Here is a 20,793-nt window from a genome sequence, read left to right as displayed (position 1 = left end):
CACAAAACAAATATAAGACAAATACTACCATCCAACAGTCTTATTTTTCACAATTACCCTGGACTCGTCCACTTAACTCTCTAAATGGGAAGCTGAAAGTATATAACCACATAAATGGCACGGTACCTTCTCCTGCATCCTCAGTGACGATAGTGAAGGTGGCAGTTTTGTTGGCCACTCCATACACCAGGCCTGGACCGTAAGCAGAAACACTCCCACTGTTGGGGTAGTTCACGTAGAACTGGAGTGGGCTCTCTGGATTTGCAAAGAACAAAAACGAAACCGGGACTCAGTCCGGCGGAATGTGTGCCTTGGCCAGCCAGTGTCTTAGCACTCCTCTAACATTCGGCATCTCCAAGGCAGAGGAAGAACCCAAACTGAGCCTCTGGTGGAGCTCACCATCCTAGGACCACCAAGGGGGTCTACTTATTGCTGTTCCTTCAAAGTTACACAAGAAAAACAATCCTGAGGCTGCTCCAGACTAAAGGGGGGGCTAAAGCAAGGGAGACCAGCTCAACTAGACTAATTAGGAGGAACAGTGGACCTTGTGAAGGATCCACTACAAGAGGGACACAGCTGGAAAGATCTTTTGGGAAGGCCACTGGCCTGTGCCCTTCAAAATATAAGGCCCTATAAGCCCACCCCACACTGTGGGAATTTATCCCACTGTGGTCTTCCCTACCCAATCCCACTCCCAAGGCCTATGCAAGTACTTGCATTTCTGCAGTGGTCAGATGCAAATTAGGAAAAGATCCCGGTGCCCAACAATAGGAGGTTAGTTAAATGTTCTACTCTCAGGTCATTAAAAAGAATGAGGGGGTCTGTATGCACTAACTTGAGAGATTATCCCTAATGGGTTTCATTAGAAAGAGAAAAAGGCAAGTTGCTATATAATATTAATACCATTATCCCATTCTTTTAAAAACAAAAAAGAACAAAATTATATGCATGTTTGTACATACAGGGAGAAACATCTGTACACAGAGCAGCAGTAGAAATAGGAGAGAAATGGGAGAAAGACATTTTTTACTTTCTCTACATCTGCATCTTTAGAATATTTAAATGGCAGCAGATAATGCATTTTTGCTTTAAACAAATATTATGCACAACTACATATAAACTTAAGCAAACATCAAACTGAAAGAAATATTTGCAACTCCTATCACAAAGGGCTAATCTCTCCAGTATTTAAACTGCTCTCAAAAACTGATATGACAAAGGCCAATAACCAAACAGAGAATCCAGGCCATGGATACAAATGTTCAGTTATCAGAAAAAGAAACACAAATGGTACTTAAACATATAGAGAGTTGCTCAATCTCATTCAAAAGAGAAATACAAATAAAGCAACACTGAGATACAATTTTTTCAACTATCAATTTGGCAAATATCTAAAAGCCTGATAGCAAAATCCGCTAGCAAATTTGCAGAAAAGCAAGTATTCTCCTACATAACTGGTGAGTGTGCAAATTGGAAGGACCCATCCTTTTTAAGGCAATTTGGCAAGTCTAGCAAAATGATAGATGCCCTGAAATTCCTCCCCTGGGGCCTAAATCTCACAGATGCGCCCTTGCTAGTGTGACATGCTGAATGTGAAAGGCTGTTCACTGCAGCAAAAGGTGAGGATGAAGGTGAATGTCCTTCAACAATGGCAGTGGCTAAATATGTAACAGTTCACTCGATGGTAAGACACCCGGAAGATACTGTTATTCAGAAGTGTGAAGCCCTCCTGCATATAAGGTTAGATAAGAAGGACAAGGATGGAATGATGTGTAGAGTATGCTGCTACTAATGTAAAAAAAAAAGAGGAGGAATTAAGAAATCCATACTCCTCTTTGCTTATGGTCTTAAAAATATTCTGAAATCCAATAGTCAGGTTCTCAGAGAAGGCAGATAGGGGTTATGAGCGGGGAGGAAACCTTTCTCCACATCATTTTCTAAACTATGTGTATGCTACCTACTAAAAAAAATAGAGAAGTATTGAAACAATTTTTTAAAAAGAACAAGAATAGCACAGAGCTGGTTGGTGAACATGGAGCCTCCTTGTCAAGGGCAGTGTGTCAATGAGGCAGCTTGTGTCCTCTTCTCACAATCACTTCTCCCGCCCCAACCCCCCAGGCCACGGAGGGCTCTGCAGGCCAGGCTGGAAAGTCCCTCACATTTTTCTCCCAGCTCACCCTTTGGCCAGAGTCGGCATAGTGACAAAGACAAACAATCACAGCCATAAGTGCCTGCACTGTGACCCAGGACACTTAGATGCATCATCCCTTCTGGAAATTAGCTGGATCTGCTGGACTAACAAGCTGTTTGGTTTCACACGAACGTCAACACTGCATTCCCCAACCTGCCACCGAGAACTGTTTCCCACACAGCAGTTGGCTGTACGTCAGAAGTTTAGGCTCCTGAGTCTTGGAGTCCTGCAGGGCGTGCACTGAGCCCAACTCACCGGGGATGTGGCTGCCCATGTATTTGATGTGCATCTCATGGAGCCCGACCTCAGTAGGAGCGTATCTGACCGTGACTGTGCCATCCTTGTTGTCCACAATCTCGGGTGTAGCCGTCTTCCCAGAAGGCATGTGGACCTCTCCTATCGGAGCACACGGAAACCGGGCCATGAACCCACCAGCGACTTACCCCAGAGAAGCTGAGCACAAAGGCACAGGTGGCCTTCAAAATAAAGGTTTTCAGATCCAAGACATTCACTGCTGCCTAAAACATCCAAGTTGCAGAACAGGAGGGCAGACATGCATTTACCCCCACGAAATGCAGCAGGTACTTAAGCAAAAGATTTTCTACTTTGTGAAGACAAATTAGAACCTCGAGCGGGACTTGAGAAAACCACAAGAAAAGAATTAGTAGAGCGTGAACTCAAAGAGAAGCAGGCATAAGAAGAACGCAGGCAGAGAAAGTAACTCTTGCACAATGGACCTCTGTGTCACTATCACAGCTGGACACTAAGAGAAGTGGGGAAACAAGGGGGAGCAGGAACCTGAGAGTCGAGAGGTATCTAAACACAGTAGCTCTTAACCTGGAGAGAATCCCCAGCTCTCTCCAGGAAGAAATGCAAATTATAAATGAACCACCTCTTTAGAGGCACACATAGATACACAGATTTTGCAGTCTCAGGGCTCAGGGACTAACCCTGCTAGAGCAAAGTGCAGGGAGTCTGGGATCAGGAACGCAGGTCTGGGGGACAGGTGGAACCACTGCCAGGTCACCTTTCTGGAGAGCTAGTGAGAGCAAGCGAGAATGAGACAGCCGTCATGACAGTGCTTACCGGTGATTTCTCCTTTCCTCACTGCAAACGGAATGACCAAGTCAAAAGGTTTAAACCCCAGGCCATTCATGTCACTCACTGGGACATATGCCTCTTCGGTGACCTAAAAACAGGAAACAGTGGTCACTGGGTAAAGTAGACAACAGTGTGAACTAGTGAAGCTACAAGGGAGCAGAGCGACTGGGAATTTTGCAAGCCAGTGCAGCCAGGATTTAAGGATGTGGCTGCCTGTGTCGTATGGGCTTTATCCGACTGACCCTGGGGCCAGAGCAGAGCCTGAGAGATTGGAGAAGTCATGCCAACCGATTGCTAAAAAATCCCTAGGCGATCCACTTGTAAAATTCCCAGCAGCACCCATGGGCAAGTGAAAAAGTGAGAGACAGAAATGTCTGTGAGTCCCAAGAGGCTCCACCTGGAAAGGTTTAGTTGCTTGTGGCCTGGAAAAGAAGGTGTGTTTTAAGTGGCAGAAAGTAGCAGCAGGTGGCTTTCCCTCTGAACAGAAACCAAATGTGCAAGTGGCAGCTTTGAGAGTCAGCAGGAGGGCTGAAGACAGCCGTCCATCTTTGTCTTTAAACACAGAGACAAACTGCACCCAGCGTGATCAGAGACATGACGGCGGCTGGTGATTTGTGGAGCGCAGACGACGACATGGGTGGGTCCCATTACAGAGAAAGCAGGGATCATTGTGATGGACTGATCAGTGGGGGAGAAACCAATGGCTAGGACACCGAGAGGGCTTAAGCAATCCCCAGAAGCAGGCTGTAGCTTTTCTGAAATGAAGGCTGAGTAAACACAGAAACATAAAAAACAAAAAAACAACAAAACCAAAAGTGTACCCAGGGCCTGAATCCAGGGGGACATGCATTTACCGGAGCCTCCTCCTCGGCTGTGACTTCCCCATCGGTGGCCTGGTCGGTGGCAAATGGAGATTAGTAGGGAATCACATTGGAGGGACACTGCTACTTAGTAGATTCAACAACCTGAAGGCCACTTCCTCCCCATCTGCTCGATCATGCAGAGCAGGGAGCCACTCGCTCTAGCTGCTCTAGCCAGAGTCTACCTTCTTCCTACCCTTGTGAGAGCAAGTTGGCATCGTTTCTTCAAATGTCAAATCCATGGGCCCTTTGAACCCAGGAATCCACTCCTAGGAAGCAGATCTATAGAAATACTAGCAGGAAAGTTCCTAGATAAGTGACGCATGCATGGGGTTTTACAGGAGCTGTTTGTGGTCATGAAAACCTGAAGCAACTTAAATGTCCATCTGTAAAGGAATCAGCTAAGTAAGTACACACAGTACTTACAAAGTCTGCACAGTGAAATGCTGTGCTAATAGTCTGAAGAAGTGGGCAAGTCCAGTGAATTAATATGGAAAGGTACCTATGGCACAGTAAGAGAAGAAAGCAAGTTGCAAAGCAATGTGCATGGTGTGATCCAGGTGTTTGTTGTGCAAGTAGGGAAAAGCTAACACTAGTCACCTTTGCAGCAAGAAACTGGGCAAGTGATCTCCTGTTACTTGCTAAGTGTCTACAGAAGTTAATGTTTTAAAGTCTTTATAAATTCATTTTTTAAAAATCATAGACTTCATGTTCCTGATCTGACAGACCTGATAAGGGATGGGTTCCCTCTTCTACCGTGACACACCAGAATCGGAAGGCCTCCCCTTGTGGACGAAGACCTGCATGCGCACATTTACTACTTTCATGGATTTTGTCATCTGCAGAAAGGAGCCTCGCTTACAAAGGCAGCTTTGAGAGCTTCAACGTCTGGAACACACCCATCTCCCCCTTCTAGGGCTCTCTCAGACTGGGGCTACCTGGGGACACATCGCCTGGGAGGAAGATCTTTCAATGGCTACATGATGGCCTTTGATCCAGGACTTCTTGACAGTGATGAGCAGATAAACTGCTAGACCCATGACATCTTGGGCATGTCTTCTGCATGATATATTTAATTGAGCTAGCCTGCCAGGTCTCCTTGAGACATTTGCTGCAAAGGCAGTACTGGGTGTTCATGTTCTTTTGGCTTCTTCTCTGCAGAGAGAAGCAGGGAATCTACCGATAAGAAGCCAATGAACAGAAAGTCAGTCCCTCTAGGTAAGACTGGCGAAAGCTCGGAACAGAAGAATAAAGACCCAATCCCAGTGTTGTGGGTAATGCTCCCTTTCTGCCGTCAGCAGTGGTTAGAGGACAGTGTGTCTATACAAAGTATCCTTTGGGCATCCAGGGTCAAGGGGACATTTATTCCTAATAAGTTTGGTGGCTCCTACTTCAGGTCTCTGATTTGTCTGTCAAAATGATCCTTGACACTTTCTCACCAGTTTTCTCACTCAGACCCTCCTAATGTGGTCTGTTATTTCTAACTCACTGCACCAGCAGGGCTGCGACCGTGGCCCAGAAGCTGCCTTTCTGTCCTGCCCAGTGCTAACCAACCAGCTAAAACCTGCTATGGGCTAAGCACAGATCCTTAAAATTACAACTGGGGCCCCTCTCTATAGGTAAGGACACCGAGTTTCTAGCTGCATTTCTTTCCGCTCTGAAGAGAAAACCATTCCCAAATGAGCAGCATCAAAAGTTGACAAGTGTTTATATCCTTGAGACATAAGAGCCTCCAGACCTCTGGCACATTTACAGATAAACAAATGTCTGTGGAAAGGGAAAAAAAAGCTACAACAGATTATAGACTGTTTGGAAGACAGACATGGGCTTCTGTTTGAAATAGAGTCCTCACGCTCCTCTCCATTGCTGCATAAAGTGTAACCCCTATAAGGGGCTTTGAAGGCTGTGCATGGGCCCAGGTCACTGAAGCCTATGAACTTTTTAGCCAGTGTGGCTGCTGTCCATGGCATCAAAGGACACTGGGTGAGGAGGACCGCACAGTGCTTGGTAGCTGTTCAGGGTGGGCACTTTGGGCTCAGTGGACTTGAGTCTGACCCGTCTTCCTACACCTCATTTGTAAAAGAGCCAACTGTGTTTGTTTTGAGGGTTAAATGAGGGAATGTTGCTAAAGTTTCTAAACCCATTCCTGGTTGAGGGACATTAATAATCAGAGAAAGATCTAAAAGTCACTCAGATTGAAAATTAAAGAGCTGAGTCATTCTTTGGCCCAGAAGTGTGTATAATGATTGCTCTTCTTCCCCAGATGTTCCTAGTTTCAAAAGACAAGCTATTTCCCTTCAGAGGCAAAGTGCGAGTCTTTCCAAAACACAACTGGCGGTACTTTGAGTTCTGAAATATCAGAGTCAAATCTCCAGACAAAGCAGTATCAGGAATCCCTCTCCTTCAGACCACAAAGATAGGGGAGCAAGAAGGAGGAAGAAGAGCAGAATAAAAAATTGTAATGTTTTAGGTATAAACATTTTTTGTCAAAATGTATCTTCCTGAACTGTACTTAGGCCAGGACCCTGCCTAGGACCCTTAGCATGATGGATACTTTGATAACCGGTAAACTCTGAGAGCCAAAGGGTCTCTGGGTTTCTCAAGCGTCTTCTAAGACCCTACAAGGTCATGGCTACTTAAGAACAAACTTCTTAAAGAGAAAAAAAAAAGTGGAAGAGAATGACCTAGCCGGGGTTTAACAAGTGACAGCGGTCATTGTTTCTGCCAATAGCAGCACGCGCTGGAGCCGGGGCTTCCCTTACCATGACAGTGAAGGGGCTGTTGGGGATGTCGACGCCACCAAAGCGAACATAGATTACATAGGTGCCTGGCTTGGCGGCCGTGTAGAAAATGTCATAGGTGCCATCCTCATTTTCGATGACATCAGCCTCAGCCTCAGTGCCATCTGGGGTCAGAACCGTGCAGGTCACTTTCCCCTTCCCAGCAGTCTTGGCGTCAACCACAAAGCCCACCTCCTCGCCAGTTTTCACAGTGGAGGCAATTCCAGGACCTGGAGAAAAGTTCGGGAGAAGAGAATGGAAGCTTCAGCCGTAGACAGTTACCCTGGAGACCTAAAAACAAATCACACACTTGTGTGTTGTCCGTATCAACTGCTGCCATATACAGGGACATCCCAGAGATCACCTGGGGAAGGCACTGCTCAAGGGAGCATTTTATCCATTGTTTATTAAATAAGAACTATCTCAGGCTCTGAGTGTCAACCAAATGTTGGATCTGGTTTGCCAGCTATGGGGATGAATGTCAATTTTCTTAAGTGCAAGGTATACACAAAGGTGAGCAAACAATTGTTCTTCAGAGAGGTGTCCTGTAAAAGTTATCAGATATATCTCAGGGTTGCCACATCTACAGAGGGCTTCCATGGATGAATTCTGAGGAAAGGGGAAATGGATGAATTCTGAAGGATGGGTGCATTTGTCTAGAGGAGACTTTCAACCTGTGTCCCCCAAAAACGACCCGTCTCTCTTTCTCTCGGGATCCCTCTACACAGAATCCACACAGTATCAGAGAGTGCAGAAAAGTGTAAATTAATAGCATGTTGGCAAAAAAAAAAAAAAAAAAAAAGTGTATATAAACAAAAGGAATAAGAACATGTTGTTTGGACATTAGTAGAAGGGAAGATGGCAGCCAGACTGTGGAAGCCCTTAAATGTGAGACCAGAGATGTGACCTATAGGAGCCTCCAGGCTGAGCAGGACTCTGTCTGAGCTAAGGAAGGGAAAGGGCCTGGAAAGCAAGGAGGAAGTCACTGCCCAATATTAGCATGCCCTCAGGTTAGCAAAGGCAATCCAGCTGTGTCTGGTATAGTATACACCTAGCAGGTGGCAGATTGGTTAGTGTTTTAAAATCTCTCAAATTTTGCTGATGGTGAGCCAAAAAGGGCCAAGGTGAGCTATTTACAAGCTTGCCCTGAAAGCCAGAGGATTTTCTCCATCCAAAACAAGATGAGATATGAGGGAAGTGGAACATAGCCAGGGTGGACCTATGTTTAATTCTATTTAAAGAAAAGCAAATGTTTCATTTCAGAGATGAGGATTCATGTTTTAAAATATGCTTGAAGCAGCATCAGAGTTCCAAGAACTGTTCTTAGAAATTGAAGAGCCCATGGTTTTCAAATAGTTGTCTCTTATAAATGGAAGGAACTGTGATGCTTGAATATTCCTGGAGAATTCCTGAGAGACTTAAACATAAGTTAACAAGTGTTGAGGATAAAACCTAGATCCTTGAATGTGTTTCTCTCATGGTGGCCTGTAGTGATCTTGAATAGACCTTGAATAAAAAGCTATCTACTCATGAAAGTTATAAATTTGCTGTTTTTCATGGGAGCAGCCATCACAGTTGATATCTCAACAAATGCACCCACTTCAAAAGTAATACAATAATAATAGCTTCCACGTAACTGGTACTGCACTAAGCATTTTTCATGCCTGAGCTCATCTAATCTTTGCAATAACCCTGTGAAACAGTGTTTGATTCTTAAAAGAGGTTCTTGAATTTAAATGTTCTCAAGAAGATCTTCACTCTAAATCTGACTGAAGCGCAGAGTGGCTGAGCATCTTGCCCTGATGACACAGCTGTTAAGTGGCAGACAAAGGCTAGATCCTGGCTTTCAGACTCTAGAGCCCACACTCCTGACCTTAACCTGCACTTACCTGTGGCCAGGCACTTGCTGGCATCTCCCGTCTGTGTGGCCCGGATGCGGTAGGGAGAGAATGGGATGTCATCCCCACCGTAGGTGACCCCAATCATATAGCGTCCAGTCTTGTCAGGGATGTAGGTGACAGCATACGTGCCATCTTTATTGTCCTGGACAATGGCTCTTTTGGGTTTTCCCTCTTGGTCCTGTGGATCACAAAGAAATGCTATTTACGATATTGTCATCAAGATGTAGAAACAACTCATGGAAAACACTGACACATTTTGCTCATCAATTAGTGACTCTAGTCGGAGGAGACAGAATTACTGGCATAACACAATTTGGTTATTTGGTAGGCAGTGAAGGTTGCAGATACCTGTAACAACAGGATGGACACAATGAAATTTTAATAATTTTTCTGTCTAATGAACAAATGGCGTTTTAGCCCCAAATCTACTGATATGCAGGGAGGCAGGGAGGCGGAGGCTCCTGCTTGCACGCCACCACATTCACCCTCCCTTCTCTCTTAAGTAACAGGATGTTACTTCTTAGCTAGGAGCACTGCTCCAGAATACAAAACTCCACTTCCCAGCATCCTTCGCCACTAGGAACGGCCACATGACTTGTGACAAATTTCTGGCAAATGAAAAGAGAGTGGAAGTCTTATGAAGGACTTATGATCGTGCTGTTTAAGAGAGCTGATTGAGTTGGGAGGCCGTTTTTCCCATCTGCCTCTCTTCCTCCTTCTGGCCTGCCACGCGCAGCAGGTGGCCAGGGCACCAGCAGCCTCGTGGCCCACAAGGAGACCTTAAGGACAGATATGCTGCAGGTGAGGACAGAGGGGCAGAGAGATGGAAGCTGCTTCACGGACAAACCATGCACCAGGGTGCCTTGCTCCTGGGCTTCTTTAGCAAGAGAGAATAATTCTATGTGTTTACACCACTCGTTCTGGGGTTTACTGTGATATGCAGCAGGACTTAGTCCTAACTGATCCAATGAGTAATTTAAGGCATTTTGACAAAAAAAAAACATAGGAATAGATAAAATAGAGAGAAAATACATGAGGTTCACCAAAACACGGTACTTGGAGCTATATCCTCAGACTTCTCAGACACACATGCATGTTCTCTTGCATAATTACTAACTCTCTGGTGGGAAAAATCTGTCAGATATTGGCACCAGGTCAGAAATTGGTTATTGAAAAAATCCTTGTTCTTACCCCTCACCAGAAAATTAGGTTTTATTAATGAAGTCTGACTCCAGAAAATAACTGAAAGATACCGTTATCTGAACAGCAAGCAGGCCTTCCCCGGCATCTCTGGCATCGATTGCAAACTCCACAGGAAGACTGGCAGGCACGCCGTAGGAACTGAGGCCAGGGCCACTGGCGGTCACTTTGCTGGCATCATATGTGGGAAGGACCTTGACCTTAAAGGGACTTGATAGACACATACATACCCCTGGTCAGTATGGATGCACAACAACCCTACTAAATCTGACTTCTGTTACACAAAGAAATTGGGATTGCAAAGAGGATTACTACAGCAGATAAAATAGTGAGTTTAGCCAATGTCTTAAGTCCAGCAGAAATGTACCGTTATGAAGTAGTCAGTCACCATCATACACAGATGCTCTCTCTGACTACATTCCAGGGGTATAAATGGATTCCAAAATCAGTTCAGGAAACGTGGGGTTAAATACATTTAACCTACTTTTATTGTGCTAAAACAATAGTCGCCAAAATAGAAAGAGAATACTGAAATTTCAGTTTTAATATTTTACCTCATCATTTTCTGTTTTTAGTATGCTTTAATGGTATGCTATTAGTGAAGTAATACTTAAATATAATTTATAAATCATATTTATATATAGCTAGAACTACATACATATTTTATGTAAAATATGTATACTGGGATGTGGGTAACATTTTTTAATCTTAAGTACAATTAAAAAAAGAATCCCTGAAGGCTGATCTCAGAGGTGAACAGTTTACACAATATATTTTGTATTAATATGAATGAGGAACGAGGTTTCTATCCAACTCCTTGTGGGAATGCTATCGTCAATCAAATTCTCAAGTAAAGAAGTAAAAAATCTTTGACCTAGTCAGAAAATTACTTTCAGGGTCAGCAGAAAAAAGACTTTGATAAACTAATGCATTGTTTGTATTTTTTCAAAAACTCCCCAGTCCTTAATTTCAGCCTGTCTTTAAGTTAATAATGGCTGAAAGGAACAAGGAGAGTGAGGGGCAAGAGGGCAGGAGCCACAAACATCAAGGCTAGTGTGTTCTAACACCTGTGCAGAGCACGCTGGTTCTCCCTGGTAGCTGCGGATCAGACGGATGAGTGGGCCACCCGAGCAACGCTGGTGAGCCCTGCAGAGGGGTGGATTTGAGTCTGACGTGGACCCCTTCCCTAAGTGTCAGGGGCTTACCTACGAGGGATCTCTTCATCAGCATATTTAACGGAGACCATGTAAGGCCCTTCCTGGGATGGGGTGTAGGTCACCGTGTGTGTGCCATCCCCATTGTCCACCACATTCACTGGCTCCACCAGGCCTGAGGGCAGAGATGAGAGGTCTGAGGAACTGCCTAGCCTCCCCTGCATTCCACCCTGGGTTGAGTTCAAAAAGGGTCACATTCATCCCCAAGAGCTATTGGTTTCCACTGATGAGTAATATAAATGCAAGCAGGCTATAATCAGAGGCCTAAGAAATCACAGGAGACAGGATCCCCAATTCATGGTTGCAGAAATGACCCCAAGAGATGCCTTTAGCTTGTTACTGGCTGAAGTACACTCAGTCAGACCTACAGTATAATTAAGGAGACTGCCCGCATTTGTTCCTGGAGGGCGTATGCTAAAGATGCATGTTGCAGACATGCTGTAATAGCCTTTCAAGCTGGTTAGGCATGCTTGAGATGTGGCAAACTTTACTCTATAGCTGAGAAAGGGCCAAAGAGTCCAGAACTCAGAACAGCAAAAATTAACCAATGGGATGGCTAGTCAAGACTTGTGGCCACGTTTAAGCAAAGACCAAAGGTGCCAGCACATGGGTGTAGGTGCAGGGCAGGTGAGGGTGCCCTTCTCATGGGGTGAGGGGACCATCGAAGTAATGCATGCGAGAGAGGACGGTTGGAGATTATGGTAAAGCATAATCAAGGCATGCACTGGGTTCCTAGATTTTAGATCCCAGCTCTAAATGTAAGCATCAAGGATGGGCCAGCTGCAGGGTAGGTTAACCAAAGCATAGCATACTCATTAAGCAAAGCAGAGGAGGTGGTACAAGGCAATTTCAGGGGTGAGGCCAACGAGAGACATTCAGGTTACATAAATTAGAGTAGCAGCCAATAGGAAAATGCAAACCTGTCTCCATAAAGTCACCCTTCAGGTCACCTTTAAAGAACTCTGAAATGGCTTTCAAGGGGCTGCGCCATGCCTGGGAATCTGTCTCATCAGCTAAAATTAAAAGGCTGTTACTTAAGAATCTCCATGATAGAGGTAAATAACTAAGCTTCTCTCTCTCTCTCTCTCTCTCTCTCTCTCTCTCTCTCTCTCACACACACACACACACACACACACACACACACACACACACACACACAGACACAGGTCTTGAGGCTTGCTAACTCTGTACAATCAGAATCTGGCCCCATGATGATCTCATTTCCCCAAAACACTTCTATCCTGAGTTTTAAAGGGCATAACCTCCCACTGAACTAACTCCATCAAGGAGAAAGCTGCTCTTCAAATAAGGAAGCCCCCCTATCAGCTACTTCTGTGAAGCCAAGAACACATTACTGAGGACAAAGACAGATAATTTAAGAACTTAGGCAGAAAATTACACATTTTAAATTCTAAATAAAAGGAAATGGGGTCACACCAAAAAGGTGAATTTTAACTTGCTTAGGTACTCTCTGTCCCAAGTGGTCTGCTTGCCTTAGCAAACCCCAATTCCAGGCTGCCAAAAGGGTGGACCAAATTGCCAACAAAGCCCATCCTCCCCAAAGACCCCCTTGTTTCAGGGAGTTGGGACTATGACAAAGCCATGTGCCATTTAGCCCAAGAAGCTGTCATTTCCAGAAATTTGGAGCACCAAGGCATTTTAAACAGAGATATCGCCTCCGAACCTACCATGCACCCAAATCCAGATTAATCCCCCATCGCCTCACAAACACTGAAACACCCAAGTGACAGCTACACAATCATTACACATGTGAGAGCCCAAACACTACCTGCTTCATCTCTCTACTCTAAAAAACTGAAATTAGAAAGACAGTTAGAGCCAGATCATAAATTGGGTGGCAACTGTTTCATTAAATAAACAGCAAAGATAGACCAATAGAAGAATAATGGGCCTGTCTACTTTTAGAACAGGAACTTCCACTCTTTAGCTAGAATATGGAGCAATAAAGTAATTTAAGAAATTTAAGTTCACAACCAAACTCAAAAGCAAAGTCCCTGCTCTGGGTCACTCCACCCCGGGCAGGTGAATGTCAGCAGAAAGGCGGAATGCATACTCACCTCGTGGGCCCAGGACCCTCACTTCCAGTGGAGCCAGGCCGGCCTTGCTGCTGTCCACCGTAAAGGACTGTAGAACGTGGGCTCGGACACCCGAGCCCACCCCAGGGCCGGCGATCTTGACCTTGCTGGGATCCACAACATCCTTCACAGGAACCCTGAAGGGGCTGCCTGGAAAACAGGTCATGGGGTTCTGAGCCTTCACTGAAGTTGTCTGAACTTAGCATGACAGCAGCCAAGAACCAACAAGATAACAAGTCCCAGATGGCAGAAGTCAAGCATTCTGCACTACTGCCCCGATCCATACCCTAGGCAGACATCATCAATCAATTACTCAGACTTTCTTCCTGATGTGCTCATCCCAGTCGATCCTGTGGTCTGAGCAGCCACCATAGACAGACCACGAGGAAACCAACATGCCATGTGGCTAAGATAGGACACCTTATTAACAATAACCCACTATGGATTTGTAACAGGCCAGGAAACACTGGGCTAATGTTTAACCAACAAAAATTCCCATGAAAGCAAATCTGAAGCTAGCAGGTTGCTGAATGTTTCACAGCAGCGCTTCACAAGGCACCTTAGCTATGAAGCCTGACACTGAGAAAACCAACCAACACTTTACTAAATGACTGCCTGGGAAAATTCTGGGGCCCAGGAGAAGCTGGCATTTGACTCTTGGAGGCAACAGAATGTCTGAAACTCTCTGCTGATGGAAAAACTGTAAATGGGCCTCTTTCTGTTGTTATGCTCAAAGATGGCCAAGATTTCAAATGCTTCAAGCTCAAGGGTCAGCCACAAGGCCCAAACTCTCACGCTCTTCTGCAAGGCAAATTTCAAAGCTGATAGCATCCTCTAAACTTTCCCAATAAAGTAAAAATAGTTGTGTTACATCCACAACCAGGAGATGCTCATCTCCACTGACACCTGCCTGGCTGGGGTTATATCAGGTCACCTCTGGTGACATTCCCTGAGCTCTACTTTCCTATCCCATGAACTGCAGAGCCATGAAACTCCAAAAGTCTGTGTTCTGTCACTGAGCCATGTTTTTTCTTTATAGCAGTTAAACCATAAATTTTAGTGCCATAAACCGAAGACAAGAAGCTCCCAGAGGGCAGGAGCTTTGACTGTCAGGTTCCTGGTTGAATCCCTCTTGATAAGCAGTTATAGGAATTTAAAAATCTATATTGAAAGAGCTACAAGAATACGTTTGAGAAGAAATATCACTTTAAATGAATTAGGACTCAAATGAACATCTGAGTAGAACTACTTTGAAGAGAATGTCAATGCTTTCTGCTCAACGTGAGACAAAGAGAGAGTGAATGTGACTGCATGTGCAGTTGCACACGACCAGGGGAAAGATCAGACAGAGTCAGGAAAGTGTGTGTGGAGCCAATCCAGAAGCCTTAAAGTAGGACCTTCAGCCTGTGCCTTCCCCTCAGTCTCCCCCTGGCTTATGGCCTTCAGGGCAAGAACAGCACTGATGCACCCAAGGCGCCTCCTGATCTGGGGCTCTCGGGGTGGGGCTCTGACCTCTTTCTCACCACCTCTGAGATGAAGCATAAGCTGACTCCACAGTAGCCCTAGAGTCCTTGGACTTGTATCCACTTCTGATGTGTGTTGTGTGGCAAATGTTTCATTAAATAAACAGAAGTAGAACCTATGAAAATGCCGCCTGCTGGAAGATGAAAGTTAGAAAGCCCTTCATTACTTAAGTCATATATTTCTTTATTGTTTGGATCATTTATAGCAGTTGTTCTCAACTAGGGGTCATTTTGTCCCCTACTGGACATATGACAGTATCTGGACACAGTTTTGGTTGCCACAAAATGGGCCACTACATACCCTGCAATGAACAGGACAACCCCCACAACAAAGAATTATCCTGCTCAAAATATCAACAGTTCTGAGGATGACAAACCCTGTTTTTCAGTAAGTTTATCTACTACATCATTCCATAGAAAATAAGTTAATAAATAAAAATGTGAGGTCGTGTGCCTTTATCAGCTACCAGGACTGTCAAATGAAAAAATGAAAAACAAGATGTATGAATAAGAGGAATAAGAACCAACCACAAAATAAAGTGATGATTTTCAACTTTGTGAAGAAACAGCTCTTCTTCAAATTAAGAACTAGGTCCTCCAACATGTGAACAAACATTTTCAGTCAAAACTCCAAGTCAATGCTTTTTTGCCATATTACTGGTCCTACTAGGTATTAAGATATTCTTGGAGATGCAGCTCTAAGGAAAATTCTCCCTTTGCAGCAACTGCAAATGTCAGGCTATTTTTCTTATTCAGGGAGATATGCAAAATCAACTATTCTTTGGGTTCCCTTCTGAGGGAGAGCTTACCAGGAATGTGGTCTCCTCCATATGTGATATTCACATCGTAATCCCCTGGGGCAAAGGGGATGTACTCAGCGCTGCAGCTGCCATCTTTGTTGTCTCTGCAATTTATCTTTGACTCTGATGGTCCCTCGACAGTTATGCCAAGCCCACCAATTCCTGCCCCTCTGGAAAGTGTAGAAAGAAAGCAAAGTAGTGCTAGTGGTTCATACCAGTGTGCTACTGACAAAATTCATTTAAAATCCCTCTATAAACTTCCCATTCAGCCAACCCAACTCAACTGCTATGACACCTCTCACACAGGGAATTTCTCAATGATATAATATAAATAAAGACAGCTTTGACCCCTCCTTTCCAATGTTTATCCTTTACTTGTTTTTCTTATCTAATTGCATTGGCTAGGACTACAAGTACAATTCAGGCATGTGCCTTGTGACTGATTTTAATAGGAATTCTTCTAACATCTCATTTAAATATGAGATTCGCTATATATTTCTGCATTGTCAAGTTAAGGAGCTCCCATCTGGTCAGCAGTTTTATGACTGTTATTATCATGAATGCTTTCTGGTACCTTTTCAGTATATTTGGTCTTTCCCTGTAACATAAGTTTCTACAGAACAAAATGCCTCCTGTATTATGAAAAAAAAAAAAAATGCCTCTCAAAAGTTGGGAGACTTTACACATAAGTAGGAAATACCCATAAAACTACTTTAAAGCAGTTACACTACTTAGGACTATTCCTTTTAGCGAGTCAACACACAAATCCCAGGGCCTTGCTTACCTAGTAACCACAGTGAAGACATTGGGTTTGTTGGTAAAGGCCTCTTTCAATCCAGGTCCTTGGGCTTGAACCCGAGATGGCTGGCAGCCTTCGGTTACGGCCACTTTGAAGGGACTGTTTGGGATGGGCACATCATCGTATGTTACCTCCACTACATGAAGTCCTGTTCAAAACAAAATCATATTGTATAGGAGTCACCTTTTTGTGGGAAAACCCTCTACCCCAGGCTTTATCCAGCATTCATGTCTGCATGCTTTACCATGTTATTTGAAAAGGGCATGCTATTTAAAAAAACAGTAATATTGACATAATCTTATTTTTAAAAAATACAAATTGTCTATTTATGCTTTCTGTTCACTAGGCATTCACACAACCCCCACTGCTACCCACTCACAAACGTACACTCACACAAGGCCTCTCCTCCAAACGAGTATCACTAAGTCTACATTGAAGTCAGTCGTCTTACCCTGTTTTGGGGAAAACTCCATCCAGTCATTTACCAAAACACACAGACACAAAAATCCATAAAATAGAATATGTAGGCATATAAAAAGAGTTTAAATTTCTAAACCAGAAAGTTTATGGATTTCCATATGTCCAGGTAATGAGGGTATATGACACTTTGATTTTTTTTTCTTTATGCCTTTATCATTTATGAAAATATTTTATAATTCTGAATATTCAAGAAAGAAATCAATGTGTTAAAAAAATTGCACACATGATCAATACCCATTACATCACCCCATATCCTGCTCGGAGGAGGCTTAGGCTAAACCCCACCCAACTACCATACAACAGGCCAGTATGCCAGGTCCAAAGTCCAGATGGCTCTGGTGGGGAGGTAGGTTTTCGTATTTCCCTGTTACTTTTCAAGTGCCTTTGCTGAGATTATAGGCTGAGCACACAGGGGAGAAATCATCAAATGGCTAAGCACATTTTGAACAAGTGTCATGTCTAAGGAGAAGTCAACTCACCTTTTTCGAAGGGAGTGTACTCCACCTGATAGGTCCCATCGGCATTGTCTGTGACAAAGCACTCGGTGGAGGCCCCTGAGGGGTTGGCAATGTGGGCCTTGATGTGGTTGCCCCCTACCTTCGTCAGGGGTCGGGAGTCAACCGTGAAGTCTGTGGTGGCTTCACGAAACACATCTATAGAGCAATCACACAGATAAGAGTGTCATCAACACCTCAGACCCAGGAGCAAACCCAAGAACCAAGGTTCCTGGCACTTAAGACACAATTAAGCGATAGCAGACAACTGGCCTGACTCTCAAAATCAGGAAACTAATATGCGACCCCTGCCCCCATCAAAAAGAAGCCCCTTGCAGGGCAGCCTGAGCCAAGTGACAACACAAGCATTATACACATTTTGGTACAAAGGTTGGGGGTTGTAGCCTCTCTCTTTTTTCATAGAACCCACCTTTTCCTTCTATTCCTGGGCCAAAGACTTTGACCCTGCTGGTATCCACGGCGGGCTCCACTTTGACACGGGCGGGGAAGTGGGGCACAAGCTCGCCACCATACTTCATGGTCAGCGTGTACATGCCGGCAGTCAGGGGCACGTAGGTCACTGCATAGGTGCCATCTTTGTTATTCTCTATACAGACTTCAGCTTTTGCTCCTGAGTCGGAGACAGCTTCCAGGCCAAGGGTCCCGGGCCCTGCTTCTGAACAGTCAACACTGAGCAGCCCAGCCTCACCTACTTTCCCGTGCTCCAGACCTGGTCCCGAGGCCACGACTTTAGAGGGATCAAACGGCATTTCAATGTCAGCTTTGAAGGGGGAACCAGGTATGTGGACTTCCTCAAAAAGTATGTTGACAAAGTACTCCCCGGGTTTTGTGGGAAGGTAAGAGACAGAGCAGGTTCCGTCACCATTGTCCGAGCATTCAATTTTAGCCTCACACGGACCTTCCACGGTGAGGCCCAAACCTCCGGTTCCAGCTCCTTTGGTGTCAATGGTGAACTCAGCGGGCTTGCCCACAAGACCACCCTTCAGGCCAGGACCATGGGCCTTCACCTGTTTGAAGAGAGAATAAAAGTCAAACTTTTCCTGATGCTAGTATTGCTGCTCAGCCAGCACTGCTTTCAACACCCAAGCCTGTAACCAACAGTGAACTGTATCTCAGTCGAGCAGGCCCTTTCCCTGGAGGCCAGCTTGTGACACACTCTCCATGCCATTGAGTTACAGCCACCATGCGGTTGCTGCTGCAAATGGTTAAGAGAGACAAGGCTGTGAACTAATCAACCTAAGAGAGAGTGAGGGCCTCTGAAGCACAGAGCAGGGCGTCCCTCACTCCCGCTGTGCCCGGCCCTCGTAAACCTGCAGGGTAGAGCCAGAGACCTAACATCCAGTCCCACAAACACATGCAGGTTTCCTGGGTTGAGTGCTCATAGAATAGTTTGCATGGACCTTACTGGTGCTTTGGCTACTATGCCTCCCTCCACAAAGTCTGCATAAAATAATAATAGTAATAATAATAATAACAACTGTAATGGTGGATATGTCATTACACATTTGTCCAAACCCATAGATTGTTTGACACCAAGGGTAAACCCCAGTGTACACTATGGACTTTGGGTGATTAGATGTCAATGTAGGTTCATCAGTTATAACCAGGGGACCACTCTCCTGGGAGATGGAGGGAGGCCATGCCTGCGTGGGGGCAGGGGTTATCTAGAAAATCTCTGTACTTTTCTCTCAACCTTCCTATAACCTAAAACTTCTCTAAAAAAGGAAGTCTAACAAAAATTTTAAAAAATAAAAAGACAAATTCTTTTTAAAAGAGGGAGAGGAGAGGGTAAATCTTCTATCTCTGATTCAACAAACAAGAGAGTTTTATAGGATTCATCCTATTCAGACCACTGGAAATACTCTAACACCCTCAAGTCAGGACTACTAGAAAGAAATGACAATGAGAATAACCTCTTTTTATATTTAATTATTGTAACATCTGTGGGTGTGCTCACTCTGTGCCAGACACCTGCTGAGGCCTCCATGTTCACGTATCTCCTCCACCTTGACAGGCTCCCTTTGAAGCGAGTACTGTTACTACACCAACAAGTAAAGGAAGGGATCTCAAGTACAGGGGCCCCCTCACAGCCAGACATGGAGAAGAGGAGCAGCAGTAAGACCCAGCTGCCCACAGGATGCTTTATGCTCCACTGGAAGGACAACTACTGTCAGCCATTGAGAACTGACTTTCATCACAACACGATTTTCTAAAGGTGTTTGCCAGGATCAGAGAAGGACTATGTATGGTGTTATATTAGACCACAGGGGACATGTTCTCAAACAAAAACATAAGCTGACCTTGGTGGGATCGGGTGGTAGTGAGGCCTCTACCGTGTAGGGGCTCCCAGGCACGGGGTGTCCATCGTAGGTGACATCTACAGCATAGAGTCCCTCCTCCCGAGGAATGAACTTGGCTGTGCTGCTCTCCCGGCCTGGCACAGGCGCCACCAGACATGGCACTACTTTCCTCGAGGGGCTCAGGATCGTCACATCCAGCTTCCCTTGGCCTCCCGCCCCTTTGGTGTCAATGGCGAACTCCTGATCCTTCCCAACTTCAACTCCTGGAAAAGGCAAGCCAATTAATTAATTAATTACTAACAGATGATGATTAATATTAATAATGATAGTTATCATTTACTGAATGCACTTTGTTCACCAGGCCTCTTTACAGCCTATCGACTCCTTTCATTTTCATCATAGCCCTATGGGGGACTTATTAGTAACCAACAGCTTTAACAGATGAGGAAACAGAGACTCAGACAGGTTAAGCAACTTGTCCAGGGTTCCATATCTAGCAGATCACAAAGCTGGGACTCAAACCTAAATTTACTTGACTCCACAATCTGCTTTGCTGACCCATAAGTTATAATGTAACACTGTCTTCTCTCCTTTACTTATTTTTGGTGTTACATCGAAACATTTTGACAAGCCAGTGCTTTATTTACTAATTCCTGGCAGCAAATTTAATTCTACAGCCAAGAAGGCAAAAGTCAGAGCTGGCATTTGAAAGGTCTTTGCAAAGCAGTCTACAGAAAGCCATGCGTTGCATTTGACAAAAACAGGGAAAGGACTTTGAACCCAAACAAAAGCCCTGGGAATGTAGTCCTCCCACCCCCACCCAGGAAAATCCTGACTCCAGGACAGCACCGGGCCTGCCTAGACCACACCAAGGAGGCTTCGGGGCTCCATGTCCCAGAGGATTTTCCTAACTGGTACTGTAATTTGCCTGGTCTGGAGTCAAAACCCTTGGTGACTTGGAGAAAGGAGTGATGAGGGAACACGGGCAGGGTGAGACAGTGACCATTCATATGCTCAGAGCTGGCTGCCCACC

At 44.8% G+C, this 20,793-nt stretch overlaps 1 protein-coding gene across 6 annotated transcripts in view; it reads right to left on the bottom strand.

The window, feature by feature from the left end:
- FLNB (filamin B) overlaps window positions 1-20,793 on the bottom strand; it is a 139,181-nt gene that overhangs the window by 24,432 nt on the left and 93,956 nt on the right. Inside the window, exons 20-34 of one of the 6 annotated variants that reach the window (XM_054595247.1) lie at window positions 19,761-20,023; window positions 17,870-18,467; window positions 17,425-17,598; window positions 16,451-16,613; window positions 15,676-15,836; window positions 13,326-13,493; window positions 12,168-12,260; window positions 11,239-11,362; window positions 10,087-10,243; window positions 8,822-9,011; window positions 6,915-7,162; window positions 4,114-4,185; window positions 3,278-3,380; window positions 2,447-2,587; window positions 127-255 (exon numbers count right to left, since the gene is read on the bottom strand). In XM_054595247.1, the coding sequence (XP_054451222.1) occupies window positions 127-255; window positions 2,447-2,587; window positions 3,278-3,380; window positions 4,114-4,185; window positions 6,915-7,162; window positions 8,822-9,011; window positions 10,087-10,243; window positions 11,239-11,362; window positions 12,168-12,260; window positions 13,326-13,493; window positions 15,676-15,836; window positions 16,451-16,613; window positions 17,425-17,598; window positions 17,870-18,467; window positions 19,761-20,023 (2,784 nt within the window). The remainder of the gene's footprint in view (window positions 1-126; window positions 256-2,446; window positions 2,588-3,277; window positions 3,381-4,113; window positions 4,186-6,914; window positions 7,163-8,821; window positions 9,012-10,086; window positions 10,244-11,238; window positions 11,363-12,167; window positions 12,261-13,325; window positions 13,494-15,675; window positions 15,837-16,450; window positions 16,614-17,424; window positions 17,599-17,869; window positions 18,468-19,760; window positions 20,024-20,793) is intronic. The other 5 variants (XM_054595248.1, XM_054595249.1, XM_054595250.1 and 2 more) reach the window with 5 other exon arrangements.

The sequence above is a fragment of the Pteronotus mesoamericanus genome, unplaced genomic scaffold, assembly GCF_021234165.1.
Source record: "Pteronotus mesoamericanus isolate MK-2021 breed Mesoamerican mustached bat unplaced genomic scaffold, CSHL_Meso_final scaffold_54, whole genome shotgun sequence".
Taxonomy (NCBI): Eukaryota; Metazoa; Chordata; class Mammalia; order Chiroptera; family Mormoopidae; genus Pteronotus; species Pteronotus mesoamericanus.
Note: the sequence above shows the minus strand (reverse complement) of the source record. Positions and strands in the feature narration are given on the sequence as shown.